Here is a 21048-nt window from a genome sequence, read left to right on the forward strand (position 1 = left end):
GAATAGCTTCAACTTTATAGTATCTGGTGAAATCATTTAATTTTATGGGCATGATATTGTTTGGGTCAAAACGGCTATTCTGTGATGATATGATTTTTTATGTAAAACTGAATATCTGCTGGGCTTTAAACAAACAATCCCTCAAGAATATTAATGATTAATGTATCTTCCAGAGCCAGGCCCCAATTTCATGAAAAAACTTAAGTAATTGCTTAGCTAAGTCTGTTATTTCAGATGCTTGTTTTTGCCCTTTATGAGTCTTCAATGTTGACTTTTTCATCTATATCAGACCAGTACATGACTACTTCATAGATCAAAGCACAGCAATTCTGAATTTTACAGAAAATGAAGTATAAAAATAAAAAATATACTTAAGCAAATACTTAAGTTCGTTATATCGTGCTTAAATAGAAATATCATATTTGTGTGACTGAAATAAATACTGCAGACAAATACTACTAACCATAGTTTAATTTAGCTATAAATACATTGGTATAGAAAAAAATAACATTAAATAACAATAGCTTAAGCAATGGTACAATTTTAAAATAACAGACTTAACTAAGTAATTACTTAAGTTTTTTCATGAAATTGGGGCCAGTTATTTAATTTCATGAAAATTCTTCCGCATCTGCTTGAAGATAACATGAATGGGATTTTTTCATTGTTTGTTGGGATTTAAGGTCGAGGACTGATAAAACCATCAAGTCCATGAAAATTAGTCCCCCCACAAATATCAATGACTTTACATACATGTATTACAACAAATCATACCTTTTTTGCATATTTCTCCAGCATGGAAGGCGAGAGTATAGATGTAGACTGGACCAAGGACAACGGTATTGCAGGCTGTTTCACAAGTTTACGAGGTCGACCCCGCCCACCGTTTGTACTCCGACGGCCCCTAGATGAGGTACTTGTGTGACTAGATCCCGCTGTGCTACTCAAGGTTGTTGTTTTAGAGGAGGAAGTGGGACTGCTCGTAAACCCAAGTGAACTCCCAAACATGCCATACTTTGCTGAAATATGGAAGGAAAGACATAGAGGATAATTGTTGGTTTCGGTGTAATATCACGTTATAATTTCACTGAGTGGGCACCAAAAGTGATATTTTCACGAGTGGCTCAGCCACGAGTGAAAATAACAACTTTTGGTGTTCACGAGTGAAATTACCGTGATATTACATCAATACCAACAATTTTTCTGTTTATTTTTTGTCTAAAACTCTGCTTTTGTTGTGTTTATTTCAATAAAATGTCGAAATTTGCGGGAAATTTTATCAGGAAGCATCGCAAAGATGACGTCATTTTAACGACGTCATCATATTGTTTCCGGCTTTCAGTACGCTCGGTAAACTTTTTGAAGTTAATCCGGGTATCAGATTTGATAATTTTCACTGAGTGGCCAGTGAGTTTATCAGGATATAATTCACCATTATATTTCGATAAACCACCGAAAAACATAAAATAAAAAAGAATAAACATGAAAAAAAATGCAATAAAACAATGTGTAATGTTTTATATTATGAAATTATTAAATGCGACTGTACTTAATACTTCTTGTTCACAGTTGGGTCATTGTCTCCTACTGCAGCAGACGGGTTTTTAACACGTATAGATCAACACGCATCAAGGCCAAGCATGTAAAGTTTTGCATAATTTCTGATTGTTAAAGTCCACTGATGTTATCAAAATCAAAAAACAAAATCAAAATATTTCAAATATGTTCTATAATCACTGCAATAACTGAGGTTTTCAGAGTAACAATGAAAGTAGTGATACATTTTACTGACTCAGTGCAGATTAGGTTTCACAGAAAAAAAAGTACATATCCTGTTTGTATGAAAAGAGACTCTCAAAATGGATACAATAATATCTTTTAAATAAATAAAGCATCACGTTACAAAATGAACTTAAAAATATCCTCAAATTTTGAATTTCTATCCGTAAATGTCAAAGGTTAAAATAAGTTTAACAATACACCTTTTTATACAATTAATAGTTATCTCTTTAAAAATGTTAAAAAAATTACTACTTCACACTATGAAAACATTTGTAAAAATCAAAACACGCTAAAACACACAAAAATTCAAGTACAAAAAAAAACAAAAAAAAAACGCTGCACAGTACACTGAGCAAGAAGCTGCAACGGAAAATATATCATCTTGCACTAATGCCTTCATTACATCAACAACTGGAATCAATAATAGCTTGAGATTATTTAAACAGATATTTGTAATATTCATGCAAAACTTTGGGATTATGAATGCCGTGCATTCTTTTGAAAACGAATGACATTATGCATTAACGACAATTTCTAAGTGAATTAAGTAAACTGTCATTAAGTGCATTGATAATATTATCCCAGTATATATCATCAAGTGACAACCTGTTCATAACAAGATCTTGGGTGAAAATGCTAGCAGATACTGTTCTTACTCACCTACTGGTTATAAACAAATGTACAAAGTTTCAATCATTATGCATAAAGATGGCAAGAAATATAGACCTAAATAAAACTTTTAACCAACATTGACGATCAAAAAAAGACAATTAATACTGCATACGTTATTTTAAGAATCAAATGAGCTAAAAATTGTAACACTTCAATATTGTATCATAACTTTAATTCCAGTGATCAGAGCTCACAAAACAATACCACAGGTGTAGCCAGATGTTCAAAATTTGTCTGCTTAACTTAGCAGTCACTTTTCATGTAATTCCATTTGACTGTGGGTTTTTTTCTGGATTGTACACAGACCATTAAATTATCCAATCACATGACATTCATAGATATATCCCTCAACATAAACCCCATCTTTAAGAAGTGTCCGCAGCAATTCATTGGTAATGAATATGTAAAACATATGTATCAAAGCCCGCTTATTACCTGTTAGTTTAAGACTCTTAAACAACAGAGGTTTTGACAATGGCGATAATTTACAAAGCAACAAATCCTTCGAAATGTAAATCATTATATCAAATTGCAGACACTTGGAAAACACAAGAGGGAATGAAAATTATAAATTTGGCTGAAATGAGAAAAAAAAAAGCAGACAGATATGATATACAACAAGAGGACCATGATGGTCCTGAATCGCTCACCTCTTCCCACATGACCCAGTTTTGAGTATGACGTCATTATTTGACATAGTGACCTAGTTTTTGAGCTCATGTGACCCAGTTTTGAACTTGACCTAGATATTATCAAGATAAAAATTCTGACCAATTTTCATGAAGATCCATTGAAAAATATGGTCTCTACAGAGGTCACAAGGTTTTTCTATTATTTGACCTATTGAGCTAGTTTTCGAAGGTAGGTGACCCTGTTTTAACCTTTACCTAGATATCATCAAGGTGAACATTCTCACTAATTTTCATGAAGATCTCATGAAAAATATGGCCTCTAGAGAGGTCACAAGGTTTTTCTATTTTTATACCTACTGGCCTAGTTTTTGACCGCACGTGACCCAGTTTCAAAACTAACCTAGATATCATCAAGGTGAACATTCAGATCAATTTTCATGAAGATCCATTTAAAAATATGGCCTCTAGAGTGGTCAAAAGATTTAAATAATTTTAGACCTACTGACCTAGTTTTTGACCGCAGTTGACCCAGTTTCAAACTTGACCTAGATATCATCAAGATGAACATTCAGACCAATATTCATACAGATCCCATGAAAAGTATGGCCTCTAGAGAGGTCACAAGGTTTTTTTATTATTTGATCTACTGACCTAGTTTTTTAAGGCATGTGATCCAGTTTCAAAATTGACCTTGATATCATCAAGGTGAACATTCTGACCAATTTTAATGGAAATCCATTCACAAGTATGGCCTCTAGAGAGGTCACAAGGTTTTTCTATTTTTAGACCTGCTGACCTAGTTTTTGTCCGCACATGACCCTATTTCGAACTTGACTTAGATATCATCAAGATGAACATTCAGACCAATTTTCATACAGATCCCATGAAAAATATGGCCTTTAGAGAGGTCACAAGGTTTTTCTATTATTTGACCTACTGACCTAGTTTTTGTTGGCATGTGATCTACTTTCGAACTTGACTTAGATATCATCAAGATGAACAATCAGACCAACTTTCATACAGATCCCATGAAAAATATGGCCTCTAGAGAGGTCACAAGGTTTTTCTATTATTTGACCTACTGACCTAGTTTTTAAAGGCACGTGACCCAGTTTCGAACTTGACCTAGATATCATCAAGATGAACATTCTGACCAACTTTCATAAAGATCCAATGAAAAATGTGACCTCTAGAGTGGTCACAAGGTTTTTCTATTATTTGACCTACTGACCTAGTTTTTGTCGGCACTTGACCCAGTTTCGAACTTGACCTAGATATCATCAAGGTGAACGTTCTGACCAATTTTCATCAAGATCTTGTGAAATATATGGCCTCTAGAGAGGTCACAAGGTTTTTCTATTTTTAGACCTACTGACCTAGTTTTTGACGGCAAGTGACCCAGTTTCGAACTTGACCTAGATATCATCAAGGTGAACATTCTGACCAATTTTCATGAAGATCTTATGAAATATATGGCCTCTAGAGAGGTCACAAGGTTTTTCTATTTTTAGACCTACTGACCTAGTTTTTGTCGGCACGTGACCCAGTTTCGAACTTGACCTAGATATCATCAAGATGAACATTCTGACCAACTTTCATAAAGATCCAATGAAAAATGTGACCTCTAGAGTGGTCACAAGCAAAAGTTTACGGACGCACGCACGGACGGACGGACGACGGACACCGCACGATCACAAAAGCTCACCTTGTCACTTTGTGACAGGTGAGCTAAAAATAAAGTTCATCACACAATTTCACTATCTATACTAAATTCTTACAATTTTCGGTACTCGTGCTCGACGGCTTCATTAGAGACAAGGGGTCAGATATGGGGCCGCCTTGACCCATGGACAGAAGTAGAGGGCTCAATATAGAATCAAAGCTTAGTGAAGGTCCTGAAAGATTGCAAGGCAAAATATTCTTTCATTCATTCTGCAGTAAATTCTTTTTAAAAAATTTCATTTCAGAAACTTCTATTTTCTTCATTTTCTGCACTGTTAATAAATCATGGACATTTCTTTCAAACCGAATAAAATTCAAACACTTCTTAATACAATTCTAAACAAAACTGTCATTTCAATATTTGAGCCACGACATGAGAAAACCAACATAGTGGCTTTGCGACCAGCATGGATCCAGACCAGCCTGCCCATCCGCGCAGTCTGGTCTGGATCCATGCTGTTGGCTAACAATTTCTCTAACTGCAGTAGGCTTTGAAAGCGAACAGCATAGATCCTGACCAGACTGCGCAGGCTGGTCTGGATCCATGCTGGCCGCAAAGCCACTATGTTGGTTTTCACATGGCACGGCTCATTTTCTTTTACAAAAGCTATGCTTAATATGATTTTATTCTAAACATCAATAAATCAAGTATGCTCTTATCTGACAAGGGAGAGCATTCTTGATAGCTTATATTGACATTTTGTATTCCCTTTTTTGAAAAGTGACCTCCATATGTATTATAGTTATCCTTACATTTGATCCTGATAAAAAGATGGTTAATTGTTATTCATGAATTTCATAGAATAATTATTTTAAAGTATTAATGTCATCATTTAGTATTACACATGTTTTATTGTTAGATTCCTACTTCAAGAATTTGTCTCGAGTCACTGCTAATTTCAATCATGAATATGACATACTTTAAAGATCAAGAAATTGGATTTTAATACACAAGGCATAAATTAAGTACTGCAGTACAGATTCAGGAAGTAATAAACGCTGCACGTACTAAACATACTGTTCACTTTATGAAAGTGGCTAACAAATTTACAAGTTATCAACATTATTACTATCAAATTCTTAAATTTTGTAATTTCACGCATGGATGGATTATAGGCTTGCTGTACATGGGGCTATATGATACAATTATAAGCCAAGTTGCAGAAAAATTCTTCCATTCTAGTTAAATTAATTAATAAACATTTGACAACAACATTTTGTTTAATAAATATGCACATTTAATCTTCAAAAGAATTAAACCTTATCTTATTACATTTAACAATTCATCTTAGTGCTGAACATAGTGTTGACAAGCTTTATTACAGCTGCATAGTTTCTGTGTGTCAAACTATGTGTTTAAGGAATATTAAATGCGTCAGCTGTCATTAATATTCATGGAACACAAAGACTTATTGTTTTATCGATGAGGCTCATAATATTTTCAAAAGATGCATTATGTTTCATATGGTAAACATATTCGTTGCTTATGAGGTGGCATTTTAATTACATTCACAATAGTTTTATTTAGAAAAGTTTACCTACAACTATCCATTTTTCATTGTTTTGCCATAAACATCACCAACAAGATTTGATTATTAACGTACCTGTTCACATGTTTGTTTATTTAACAAGAATACATTATTTTCGGTAGAGTAGTTTCCATTTGTACCTGCACAGGTTGTACCCGCGATCGTCTGACAAATGTCAGACAAGTATTCCTCTAACTTTTCAAAGGATATTGTCTGAAGTCATGCTATTTCAAACAATATGAAACAGTTCAGCAGTTTGAAATGATGAACTTTTGAGCATGTTTAAACATATAGCTGCATATGACATTAAATGACCTGTAATTTTCAGGAAGTAATTAAATTCTGTCTGGTCACTGTAACTAAACAATGGAACAGTAACTTTCCAAGAAATGAGGGTAACAAATTTTTTTCAGTAACCTTCAACTGTTAATTCTTGAAGTATTAATATTTCCTGTCCAATTTTCAACAATTATTTAGTGCATTCTTACATGGGCTGATATTACATTTAAAAAGCCACTTGAAAAAAATTCTACCATCACGTTTAACATAAATAATATTACATGTGTCAGAAAACATATTGTTTTAATGAAATATTTAACATTTTAAAGCCGTTAAAAGAATATAAAACCTTAATCAAGTTTTACTGTAGATTAGGTAATATTTACAAAGGTTTTATTTAGGGTTTTCATGGTTAGTAGCTCTGCTCATTAATTATTCATGAAATAAGAGGGTTTTTGTTTTACGATATGGATAAGATATCAGATCATATGTCCGATATGGTACAGAGTGGGTCGGCTTTTAATTACTATCACCAAAGTGTTTATTACAACATAGTTTCCTTACACACCTATTCATTTTTCATTGCTTTTGCCAAAACATCACAACAAGATTGACTATTAACGTACCTGATTCACAGTGTTTGTTTACTCTTAACAACATATTTTCGGTCAGACGAGTTTCCATTTGGTCTGACAGGTTGTCCCGCTTCGTCTGACAAAATGTCAGACAAGTCTTAAAACTCTTTCGCCATGAATGATAGTGAAAATAAAAACATCCCGAATATCACCCAATCTACAGTATATAAAGATGATAAGTAATCTTAATGCAATTTACAATCATTGTCAACATTAAAAGCAGCTTGAAAAAATTCATGATAGTTCTTTTAATATTCAGTACCACAGTACCAAGTCTACACCAAAGAAGCATCTTACACTCTTACAGAAGAGTAATGCAGCTGTCATTCCAATATATGCCCCAAATTTTGAGTTCAGTCTAACTGACCAAGTTGAAGACCAACACACAAAGGACTTATCACAGAACTGATCTGCCATGCGAACGCGAAAGACACATATCGTCAGAAGCAGTCTGTATTATGTCAGTAGATGAGAGTAAAAAAATAAATAATGAAAGCACATTTTAATCACATTCCACAGAACTTTTATAAACACTCACCTGATGTTGGACTGAGACTGGTTGCAAGGGATGATGATATACCCAACGGACTTGTAATACCATCTCCAAGACGACCAAACAGCGATGAAACAGGAAATGCTGGATGGCCAAGCATCGAGAATGCTCCAGGCAGATGGGCCAAGTGGGCAAAAGGCAGTGCTGACATCCCCGCAGCAAATGGAGATGCCCCTGTAGAGAACATTAAAAATTACAATAGAAACACATTTGAGCTGTGCCATGGGAAAACCAACATAGTGGCTTTGCGACCAGCATGGATCCAGACCAGCCTGCCCATCCGCGCAGTCTGGTCAGGATCCATGCTGTTCGCTAACAGTTTCTCTAATAGCAATAGGCTTTGAAAGCCAGACTGCGCAGATGTGCAGGCTGGTCTGGATCCATGCTGGTCGCAAGGCCACTATGTTGGTTTTCCCATGGCACGGCTCATTTTTGTATACTTTCTCTCTTAAAAAATTACAATTGAATTTTGTGCAGGCTACCGTTGTGACTTTAGCAAGTTTTATTACTTTTTACTAAATTTATCCACCATTTCTGATTGCATTGTCTTACAATAATGTACTTATCAAAATCATGTAAAGTTCAATGAGCAAAAACTTCCTTAAAAAGTTGATTATTTTCTTCCATCTTACAAACAGTTGAAACCACTTTATAACAAGTGTTTCGTTTACATTTGTCTTTTGACTATAAACGCTTTATAAAACAGTCTGACTATATATTTTCTGTACCTAGTAGTGTGGTGGGGTCAAACAGGTTTGAGCCTGGGACGGGCGACGTCTTTGCCGGGTCAAACATGCTGGATCCCGAGATGGGAGACGTCTTCTCTTTCTGCTCCATACGTTCATCTGCCTATCTCAAACATTGGTACATTGATACTGAAAGAAAACAAAAATCAACATCTTAAAAAATATGTATTTTATTAATGGCTTATAAATTTCATAGCCTAGCTGTTACTGTGAAATCATTAATACTCGTGGGGGACTAATTTTCGTGGATTTCGTGGTTGAGTCAATCCACGAAATTTAATCCCAATGAACAAGTAAAATTCCCATTCATTCTATGTTCAAAAGTTGAAATCCACGAATTCATATCCCAACGAAATTGCCATTTTGACCAAAACCACGATATTTCATGCCCACGAAATTAAATGATTTTACAGTATATAGAAATACATTGATTGCTGATCACCATGATGTTGCTAAATACTCAAATTTCAGTATGATATTTTTGCCAAGATTTTAGTATTCATTTTTTATTTTAATATGAAATTTTTCTGGTAGAAGTTTGTTTTACAGCAAATTTTTTTTTAGTTTACAGACCACATTACCTCCCTTTAATTGAGTATAAACAACACTATTGTGTCTCTGCGTTTAAACAGATAAATTCATTTTCAACAGGTGAATTATATCCTTGAATTATGTTGTTAAGTCATTATAAACTATATTTCAGTCAGATAAAAGAGTTTATTTTATTAGCTAAAACAAAAATTTTCATAAAAATATGTGTTAATCCTTGTAGGGTTCAGCCTTTTTTTCTCTTTAAAAGCAAATTTTCATTGTTAAAGATTTTTATGACAGCCATTTTGTTAAATTTTAATTATTCATATCCATTTTAAAAGATTAAATTACAGCCGATTTTTTCCCCCTGTACATTCAATTGTAAACAATAATAATATATTAACTGTCTTAAACCAGCGCTTAAACTATAAACACACATAAAAAACTGGTTTATATAATGATAAAAAACATGTACAAAGGAAAATATATGAAACATCCAACTCTTCACAATAAATATCTTCACCGCTAACTTTATACACTTGAAAGTCAAGCAAAAAGATTTTAATTCGAAAGTATTTATTTGAGGTTTAATACACAGATGTGCTATGTAGTATGTACAAGCCTTTAACCTATAAACAAAGTTAATTTAAGACTTGATTTTACTTGCTTTAATGTTAACCCTTAACCTGCTATATTTCTATAATGGACTAGTCCATCTTTCAATTTGACAGTACCACTTATTACTCAAAGGTTCACTGAAATTTATGACTGATAGCGACATGCAGACATATCAGACGCATGGATGTGCAGGCTGATCTTGGTCTGCACTGGTCGCAAAGGCAGAATCATCTGCCGCCAGCAGGATAAGGGTTAACAATAATATTCTAGCATTTCATACAATAATTGAGTAAAGAATACATTTTTATGACAAGAGAACAATCCCACCTCCTTTTAAAAGGTGCAGTAAAAAGACTCAAAATATTATTTAAAACTTTTTTATAAAGAGGCAGTCTTTTTAACTTTCAGATAAATGCAGATGTTTCAACTAAAGCATAGTTTCAGGAACTATTGACGAAGTGTTATTACTGAATAACGACAGTTTTCTATGTTAAATCCTACATTTCTTTTACATGATTAGTATACATGACCCAGGAATAGGACCTTCACACAAGTATATGGGACTTTCACCCCCCGCCCTTTGTTACCATCATGTATGGGTGCATCCAGTATTCTTGGAATTTCTTGCAAGTGATGAAAGAAAATAGCAACTTCTGCTGGAGGATAAATGACTGAATACTGTGACAACTGAGTATATATGTTATTGAACCTATCCAGGATTTGAACGAAATATGACGATCTACCAGTGGCCGTCCATTTCAACACTTATGACCACAATAAGGACGATTTTGCGGAAAAGCTGCACGGCATGGACCTGTACCGCAAAACCATTGAGAACTTATGGAAAAACAAACTAAGGGCATATCGACCAAAGAATAGTGCTCCACTGAGTTACAGACATGGGACGTTGTGCCAAAACACACGTCACTTCCGTTTTCTTGTATACATTGTTAAATAAACGCCGCTGAAGAAGGCCGAAAGGTTGAAAGCTCAGGCTAATGAATTTCAGTGTTTTTAATTATATATATTATATATTTTTACTCCGAAAGAAAGAATAAAGTTAACTGTCTACTGTTCACATGATTTTGTTGTTTTTCTACAAATTTGGAAGAAAGGAATATTTCTGCCTTTTTTGCATGACAGGATGCTGATACTCAAATGTTGCTTTTTACACATGGACAAAAAGTGCCCAAACTTTTGTTTTCAAGTGAAAATTTGCATCATTAAACTAATTATTTTAACTGCAGGAAATTTGTGTGGATATTGAATTCTGAAACCAAATCTGTTTGAAAGAAACATTCTTCCAGGCAATATAGCGTGCTGACTTTTAACTAGTCCGCTTTCGGAAAGATTTTGTTTCTCTACTTGATGTTTGATTTCTATAAAACAATTTGTTTATTTTGTTTTGTGTCTCCATGTCCTTCTTCAGTGCATTTGAACATTTACTCTGCTAAGTGCTGTTAAATGTGTTAAGACATTGTCAGCTAAATTTTTAAAGTTATCTGCTCTAAAATGTTTTAAGACATTATCAGCTAAATTTTTAGAGTTATCTGCTCTTCAATATTTTAAGACATTGTCAGCTAAATGTTCAGAGTTATCTGCTCTTCAATGTTTTTAAAACACTGTATGCTAAATGTTTAGAGTTATTTGCTCTAAAATGTTTTAAGACATTATCAGCTAAATTTTTAGAGTTATCTGCTCTTCAATGTTTTTAAAACATTGTATACTAAATGTTTAGAGTTATCTGCTCTAAAATGTTTTAAGACAATGCCTGCTAATTATTTAGAGTTATCTGCTCTTCAATATTTTAAGACAATGCCTGCTAAATGTTTAGAGTTATTTGCTCTAAAATGTTTTAAGACATTATCAGCTAAATTTTTAGAGTTATCTGCTCTTCAATGTTTTTAAAACATTGTATACTAAATGTTTAGAGTTATCTGCTCTAAAATGTTTTAAGACAATGCCTGCTAAATATTTAGAGTTATCTGCTCTTCAATATTTTAAGACAATGCCTGCTAAATGTTTAGAGTTATCTGCTCTACAATGTTTTCAGACATAGTGACAGTCTACTAAATGTTTATGAGGTTATCTTCTCTTCAATTTTTTAAGGTATTGTCTGCATAACGTTTCAAGTTATCTGCTCTAAAATATTTTAAAGACATTGTCAACTAAATGTTCAGATTTATCTAGTCTTCAATGTTTTAAGACACTGTCTGCTAAATGATTTTAGCTATCAGCTCTTCAATGTTTGGAGACACTATTTGCTAAATGTTTAAAGTTACCTGCTCTTCAATGTTTTAAGACACTATCTGCAAAATGTTTGAAGTTATCTGCTCTTTAATGTTTTTAAAACATCTGCTTCTATGTAACTTCCTGTCTATGTTTTTCAAAATGCTAAAATACAAATCACAACATTATGTAATCAGCGCCAGGTAAATCCAGCACACTTGCAACAAATGACCTGCATACAGAAGAAATATTACAACTTTTTTCCATCCTTTCTGCTATTCTGCCGGTTCACGTCTTTAAAAGCTATATTTAGGATCTACATAGACTGGAAAACAGTGTTTCTGATTAATACAAGTCATATACAAGACTCAAATTTATCGTTATAATCCTGCGCTACTTTTAGCAACATGCAGACAAGAATTTTCTCGATATTAAAAGCCTAGTGTTGTTACAATACTACTAGAATATTAACAGATCTGAGCTGAATTTATTACGGAAGTTTTCTCCTGTATTCATGCAGACATCCCTCTCAATTCTGAATATTCTAAGTTTTTTCATATAAATAATGCATTCACATATGTAACCATTGCTAACACCTCATGAATACCGCATTTACTCGAGAGATCAACTTTAAAGAAAAATTGTCTTACAAAACCTGGTAGCGTATTTTTTTTTATTTTGAGGTGAAAGAAAAGCATTATCATTTTCGACGTTTATTACAGCTGTATTGTTAAAACAAAATTTAATGCACAATATGAAAAAAATCACACATACTGAATACTTTGTGAATTGCGAAAAAAAAAAAAATTATTAATTATAGTTACCTGTAGAATTATTCACATTTTATATACAGTATTTAAATGATAACAAAATCATGAGGAAAAACAAGTCAGATCGTATTCTTCAGAAAAAACACAGGGCGAGACCAAAATAAAAAACAACGGCCAATGATAAATAGGCATTAGTGGTAATAGTTAAACAGTGATCAATTTACACAGAGAAAATTCATGTGACAATGTCGCTGTATCTCTCAGAGAAAATTTGCCATCAATAAATAGGAAATATAAGAATGATTCAAGCAAACCAGCACTAGACATGGTTTTCTATTGATTTCTAGGATTCCACACTTTTATATTCCTACATTTTATATTAGCTATATCTATCCTGGCCAAGCGCACATCACAGAATAACGGATATATCGGATATATCGTTCCAACAGTACTTCTCATTTACAGAATGGAGTGGCAATTGTCAATATCGTCATATATTCGCAGTTTCACATAAGACTTACCACATGGACAAACAACAAAAGAAGTGAGAACACGAATTAAATACAAATAAATTCAATACTTGAGAAAATGTTGATTTTCGTTATAGATTAAAGAGCTTTTGCAACTCTTTAATACCTATCGAGTCACGGATTTATACTAAATGACTATGAAATTATTAATATCTCTGGGGGACTGTAACTTTTCATAGATTATATTTTGTAGTAAAGACAATAGGAACAAGTAAAATTTTTACATTTATGTATGTCCACAAATTCATATCCCCCCTCCCCCCCCCCCCCCCCCCCCCACGAAACAGCTGTTTTGGCTAAAACCACGAAATTTCGTACCCATGAAATTAGATGATTTTACATTATCAAAAAAAGAAATAAAAATCAATTAGTTTATACCAATGCTTTGGCAAAATTCTTAAAACATTTTTGAAGCCAATTTAATTTTTTTACCCCAAAAAAGCTGTGAATTAACTGGTTTAATACTTTCTTTATTCAATTCCTTCTTCGTATTAATCAATTTGAACATTTGGCAGTATACCTTGCAGCAATGATGCTAATCAATTAAAAACAGCCGGCAATGTTAATCAATTAAAAAAAACCTGTTCGGGTAATAATTATCTTTTATTAGTAGCGAAACCACCAATGTCAATCGCGCACTAAATTTCCAAGGTTTCTTTTTAAATCATGAAATGACAATATTTGTCCTGAGTTTCCTTGCAAACAATATCTGACTTTTTTCTCCTGAAACAGAAAATTTTTTTACAGGTGCGTTAATTCATTAAATTATTTGTGTAAATAAATATCATTTCATAATATCAGTCATTAAATTAACCTTTAAACAACTCACTAAATTATTCACTTGTCTCTTCTACACAATGGAAGTTGAATTACAATGTACTTATAAAAACTGAAATTTCATTGTGCTATGTATATATACCATTTTGCCTTTTCATCAACCTCAAATGTCATTACCTACGTGCGGGGGTGACAATACAGGTACTGAATCGTTTACTGGTCGGTTAAGTAATAATTATCAATTGAGAATCTCACAATTAAAGAGTAACGTGGTGCTAATTATGTTACTTTTAAACTGAAAAAATATAGAAGTTAAATAAAACAAAATTAACTGATATATCCTTCAGTTTTCATTCTGCTTTCTTAAAAATTCAGGCCAACCTTAAAAACATGTTTGTTACCCCTCCGGCAACCAATGGCCTTAAAAGGTGGGTACAATGTAGGTAAGTAGGGATAATTGTGAAAGGATTCTTTTAAAATCAGCTTTTTGAGAAATAACATTGCTTTTGAATAGGGTCATTTTTATGGGTAGGTTGACGGAGAGGAAACTAACAATATCTTATTTTAGGCCTCACTGCAGAGCAGATAATACACACACATCCCTCACCTGTGAACCCAACAAGAAAATTCTGTTTATTTGTTCCTTTCTCTTACTGGCTGACATTTTTTCCTTGGTATTCAGGAAGGAACATGAAGATTTTTTTAAGAGCCATCCATTGTTGACTACAACTTAATTTAGCACTATTTGTTTAAGGGTGATCCGCATGCGTCTCTTATAATTTCATGAAATAGGAAACATTAATAACACCCTTCAATAATGTACTATCTGCAGTATTTATTCTGCTCGTAATTTATAGAACATACACAATCTGGTGCAATATTTCATATAGCATACGTACAATAATTAACGCCAATAAGTATGAACATGTTACCGTAATGTAAGATATTATGGAACCAAAAACTCCAGCATGGCATAATGAACAAGAGACAGAGTATTGCAGGGTGGCAATACAGAAGTCCCCTACTGGTGTAAAACTTTCAATAGTAACCTTGACTTTTGACCAACAAGCATAGGTCATGTGTTGAAATATTGTCCCATCAAGGATAACATTTCTGTGTAGTACTAAGTTAATCCATCAATGCATATAAAAGTTATGGAGCAGAAACAATTTTTACTTGACCTTCCATATTGACCTTGACCTTTGACTTACAAGTATAAGTTATGTACATGCATAATCTACATATTGCCCTCTATTCCCATACCAAGTATTATGAACCCAGTTTGAGCACTTTTTGAGTAACTGCAAGATCCAGACTTGTGGACGGACAGACAAGATGGAGGGCATTCCTATAGTCCCCTGTAGGGGACTAAAAACTTGACAAGTCATTGTAAAAAGTGAATAATTTGACATATTTTCAGGAGTTAAAAACTGGACACATTGTTCCAAAAGAATTCTGACAGTAAAACATTTATATATCAGAATGAAATGTCTCTCTGTCTAGTTGCTGCTATATAATTCAAGACCCCCGTCTTTAGAATTAGAGAATTTGATTACCAGGCTGGTAACATTGCCCGATCGGGCTTACGACACAAAAAGTAGTATTTCTTGAAAAATAATGAAGATATTTCTTTCAAACTTGGTCCATTTATTAAGCATAACAAATAATACAAATTAGAATAAAAATAACTTGGTTGCTTTCAGGTTTGGTAGAATTATTTCCCCTTTTCAGATTTTTATGACGCATAATCTTTGAAGTAGAAAAAGAATATGTTCTAATCCTAAGTTTAAAACAAAAAAGGGTTCAATGGCTTTCTAATGCTCTAAATTATTGCGCTAGTAAATGAATGTATACATTTTACTCTGCTTTCACTTACAACATTATTGAGAAATGTAAGTTCTAAAAACATTGCTCATACATCTGCACTAGAAACAAAGTATTTACTCTAAATACATAGAATAAAGGTATTGGCGCACAAGTTTGGAGCAATAGAAAGCCACTGAACCTTTTCTGTTTTAAACATTGCATTAAAACATATATTGTTTGGACTTCAAAAATTATGCATCATAAAATACTGAAAAAGGGAAGTAATTCTAACAAAACTGAAGGCAACAAAGTTATTTCTATCTTGTTAAGCATTATATGGTATGCTTAATAAATGGACCAAGTTTGAAAGAAATAGCTTCATTATTTTTCAAGAAATACTACTTTTTGTGTCATAAGCCCGATCGGGCAATGTTACCAGCCTGATTACTAGTATACACATAATGAGTTAAAGATGAGTTATGATGTATTTCACTTTGTGTTAAGGCTATATACCAATAAAAGAAATTGTTCTTTGTTTCATATTAAATTCAGCTACTTCAGAACAATTTTGTTACAGTTTCTAGATTTTCACTCCGTCGTAGACCTATTTTCCACAAGATATCCATACATTTGCTTCAAGAAAACGAAAAGAAAAAGGGGTGTTGAATAGTATGCAGTGAAATGCAAGTCAACTGAAGTCAGGTACCCTCATATTGCCACATTTCAGAAAGCGGTCCGCAGAATAAACACCCTACTTTCGTTTTCATGTAAACAACTCGAAAACATGCGAATATTAGCATGAAAAGTGTCCTATTTTATGTGAAATTCATTCCACGAGTGAAATAATGCCCGTTTGGCCCCCGATTTACGCGCAAATGCGCGAAAAATGGAAAAATTAGGATCTATTTATTAGGGACTTCTTTCGACTACACCACGGAAGCATATTTTTGACCGAATTACTGCATTATGACCTTAAAAAATAGAATGTTTTTTACATTGAACTAAAGAATGCATATTGTATACTGTATATTTCACACTGAGTTAAAGAAACAATGTTTATTTTATACTGTGTCAAAAATATAATGTTATTCACTGCAAATTAAAAATTATGACATAAATAGCTTTATATATAATGTTACAGAATTCATTTTTTGTTGAAGAATATAATGAATCTCAATTAATTTCAAGTTAAAGAATAGTTAGTGTATTTCACTTTGAGTTAAACAATAATGTTTGTTACTTCAAGTTAAAGGATATAATGTTTTTTCTTTCACTTCGAGTTAAAGAATACATCTGAGTTACAGAATATAGTTTATTTCACTTTGATGTATATTTCAGTTAACTGTTTGAGTAAAAGAATATCATGTTAAGAATATAATGTATATTTCAGTTTGAGTTAAAGAATATAATGTATATTTCAGTTTGAGTTAAGAATTATGTACGTTTCAGTTTGAATAAAGAATATAAAGTATATTTCTCTTTGAATTAAAGACTATGGCGTATTTCACTTTGAGTTAAAGAAAATGGTGCACTTTACCTCAAGATAAATAAGACACAAGACCAACACTTTACAGCAAAGTTTAAAATCTGCCTGTTTATAGGAAGGCATCAGAGAACAGCCTCCACATAATTCACAGGAAAACAATAAATTTTTAGTTTTCCATCCAGGGATAGCTCTACGATTACCAGATGCACATGGAAAATATATAGCACAAAAGCATTAACGATGGAAACACTGTGGGTTTTATGTTGAATAGAATATATGCATCTCAACATCACAGAAATGTCGATATTTTTCAAACTTAAATCCAGAAGTTTTGCGGTAGCTGGTGTATCGCCAAGAAGTACTTCATATTCTACTCTATGTCTTGGAAATGTTAAGTAACATAAATATCGCAATACTGTGAAATAAAATTATCTGGAAGAACAATATGGAACAATACCAGATATAATTTGGATCTTCTAATACTGTTAAAATAATCTCTTGTCAGGTAAAGTTTTGTCCTGATAGAAAATTAAAGTTTATCTGATAAACAACTACTGTGTGGATTCCCTACACAAGACAGCTAAAGAAATATGATTCCTGACAAAGCAATAAGATAAGGGAATAGGTTGCTTCTCCTGCAAATTCAGATACAGTCAGACCTGTGGACAAAGACAATGCTTAGAATTATCTGCAAGTTGAAAATACAAAGTAAGTAGGTAGTCTCTGTTCATAAGTGGTCTTCAGAGCCAGGTAGTATCTGTTCACAGGTAGTCTTTAGAGCCAGGTAGTCTTTAGAGCTGGGTAGTGTCTGTTCACAGGCAGTCTTTAGAGCCAGGTAGTCTCTGTTCACAGGTAGTCTTAAGAGCCGGGTAGTATCTGTTCACAGGTAGTCTTCAGAGCTGGGTAGTGTCTGTTCACAAGTAGTCATTAGAGCTGGTTAGTATTTGTTCATAGGTAGTCTTCAGATCTGGGTAGTATCTGTTCACAGGTAGTCTTTAGAGCCAGGTAGTGTCTGTTCACAGGTAATCTTTAGAGTTGGGTAGTATCTGTTCACAGGCAGTCTTTAGAGCCAGGTAGTGTCAGTTCACAGGTAGTCTTCAGAGCTGGGTAGTGTCTGTTCACGGATAGTCTTTAGAGCTGGGTAGTATCTGTTCACTGGTAGTCTTTAGAGCTGGGTAGTGTCTGTTCACAGGTAGTCTTTAGAGCTGGGTAGTGTCTGTTCACAGGTAGTCATCAGAGCTGGATAGTATCTGTTCACAGGCAGTCTTTAGAGCAAGGTAGTGTCAGTTCACAGGTAGTCTTCAGAGCTGGGTAGTGTCTGTTCATGGATAGTCTTTAGAGCTGGGTAGTATCTGTTCACTGGTAGTCTTTAGAGCCAGGTAGTGTCTGTTCACAGGTAATCTTTAGAGCTGGGTAGTGTCTGTTCACAGGTAGTCATCAGAGCTGGATAGTATCTGTTCACAGGCAGTCTTTGGAGCCAGGTAGTGTCAGTTCACAGGTAGTCTTCAGAGCTGGGTAGTGTCTGTTCACGGATAGTCTTTAAAGCTGGGTAGTATCTGTTCACTGGTAGTCTTTAGAGCCAGGTAGTGTCTGTTCACAGGTAATCTTTAGAGCTGGGTAGTGTCTGTTCACAGGTAGTCATCAGAGCTGGATAGTATCTGTTCACAGGCAGTCTTTAGAGCCAGGTAGTGTCTGTTCACAGGTAGTTTTCAGAGCTGGGTAGTGTGTTCACAGGTAGTCATTAGAGCTGGGTAGTATTTGTTCACAGGTAGTCTTCAGATCTGGGTAGTATCTGTTCACAGGTAGACTTCAGAGCCATGTAGTGTCTGTTCACAGGTAGTCTTCAGAGCTGGGTAGTGTCTGTTCACAGGTAGTCATTAGAGCTGGGTAGTATTTGTTCACAGACAGTCTTCAGATCTGGGTAGTATCTGTTCACAGGCAGTCTTTAGAGCCAGGTAGTGTCTGTTCACAGGTAGTTTTAGAGATGTGTAGTATCTATTCACAGGTAGTCTTCAGAGCTTGGTAGGGTCTGTTCACAGGTAGTCTTTAGAGTTGGTTAGTATCTATTCACAGGTACTCTTTTAGAGCTAGGTACTGTAAAATCATTTTATTTCATGGGCATGCAATTTCTTGGTTTTGGTCAAAACGGCAATTTCGTGGGGATATGAATTCGTGGATATTAACTTTGAACATAAAATGAATGGGAATTTTACTTGTTCCTTGGGATTAAATTTCGTGGACTGACTCAACCACGAGATCCACAAAAATTAGCCCCCCACGAATATCAATGATTTCACAGTAGTATCTGCTCACAGGTAGTCTTTAGAGCTGGGTAGTGTCTGTTCACAGGCAGTTTTTTAGAGCCAGGTAGTCTCTGTTCACAGGTAGTCTTTAGAGCTTGGTAGTATCTGTACACAGGTAGTCTTCAGAGCTTGGTAGGGTCTGTTCACAGGTAGTCTTTAGAGTCGGTTAGTATCTCCTCACAGGAAGTCTTTAGAACCAGGTAGTATCTGATCACAGGTAGTCTTTATAGCCATGTAATATTTAGAACTGGCTAGAATCTGTTCACAGGTAGTCTTTAGAGCTGGGTAGTGTCTGTTCATAAGTAGTCTTTAGAGCTGAGTAGTGTCTGTTCACGGATAGTCTTTAGAGCTGGGTAGTATCTGTTCACAGGAAGACTTCAGATCCAGGTAGTGTCTGTTCACAGGTAGTCTTTAGAGCTGGGTAGTGTCTGTTTACAGGTAGTCTTTAGAGCTAGGTAGTATCTGTTCACAGGTAGTCTTTAGAGCCAGGTAGTGTCTGTTCACAGGTAGTCTTTAGAGCCAGGTAGTGTTTGTTCACAGGTAGTCTTTAGAGCTGGGTAGTATCTGTTCACAGGTAGACTTTAGAGCCAGGTAGTGTCTGTTCACATGTAGTCTTTAGAGCCAGGTAGTATCTGTTCACAGGTAGTCTTTAGAGCTGGGTAGGTTCTGTTCACAGGTAGACTTTAAGAGTCAGAAAGTACATGTTCACAGGTAGTCTATAGAGCTGGGTCTTAAGAGGAAGGTTGCCTATGCTCACATGTGGTCTTCAGGTGATCTCTACAGCCAGGTAGTCTCTGTTCACAGATAGTCTTCAGAGGAAGGTGGTCTCTGTCGACAGGTGGTTTTTACAGCTAAGTAGTCTCTATTCACAAGTAGTCTTAACAGTCATGAACTAAGTGATCTTTACAGCAAGGTAGTCACTATTTAATGGGTGGTCTTCGGGGCCAGTCTGTTTCTGATCAGATGGGAGTCTTAAGCTCTTGTCTGTCCCTGTTCACAGGTGGTCTTTAGAGTCAGTCTGTTCCTGTTCACAGATGGGTTGTAGAGCCAGTTTGTTCCTGTTCACAGATGGGTTGTAGGGCCAATTTGTCCCTGTTCACTGATGGGTTGTAGGGCCAGTTTGTCCCTGTTCCTAGGTGGGTAGTAGGGCCAGTTTGTCCTTGTTCATAAGTTTGACAGTATTCTGTTTTATGCTAGGATAACTGACAGGTGACTTTCTGTCATGCGCATCCCCCTTTACCCAACCCAGTTAGCTATTATATTCAGTTCTGCCATGGACAAATACATTGGAAGAAGCATTTACTGTTGGCAAGCCAGCTATGGAATTTACTTCCACATGTATAGGAGTTTCTCCATGACAAGGCTCTAACCGAAGTGCAGGATGTCAAGTGATTCAAGCGTTGGAAACCAGTGTTGTTCCCTCAATTACTGATACATGCAAGTACTGA

At 34.6% G+C, this 21048-nt stretch overlaps 1 protein-coding gene across 7 annotated transcripts in view; it reads right to left on the reverse strand.

Moving 5' to 3' along the window:
* LOC123559511 (bromodomain adjacent to zinc finger domain protein 2B-like) overlaps positions 1-21048 on the reverse strand; it is a 90855-nt gene that overhangs the window by 55350 nt on the left and 14457 nt on the right. For 6 of the 7 annotated variants that reach the window (XM_053552607.1, XM_053552608.1, XM_053552609.1 and 3 more), the window contains exons 2-4: positions 8533-8679; positions 7790-7978; positions 775-1019 (exon numbers count right to left, since the gene is read on the reverse strand). In XM_053552607.1, coding sequence (XP_053408582.1) covers positions 775-1019; positions 7790-7978; positions 8533-8641 — 543 coding nt within the window. In that variant the 5' untranslated portion in view covers positions 8642-8679. Of the gene's footprint in view, positions 1-774; positions 1020-7789; positions 7979-8532; positions 8680-9556; positions 9665-21048 lie in introns of those variants that run through there. The other variant, XM_045351396.2, reaches the window with a different exon arrangement.

Source organism: Mercenaria mercenaria, chromosome 10 (assembly GCF_021730395.1).
Source record: "Mercenaria mercenaria strain notata chromosome 10, MADL_Memer_1, whole genome shotgun sequence".
Taxonomy (NCBI): Eukaryota; Metazoa; Mollusca; class Bivalvia; order Venerida; family Veneridae; genus Mercenaria; species Mercenaria mercenaria.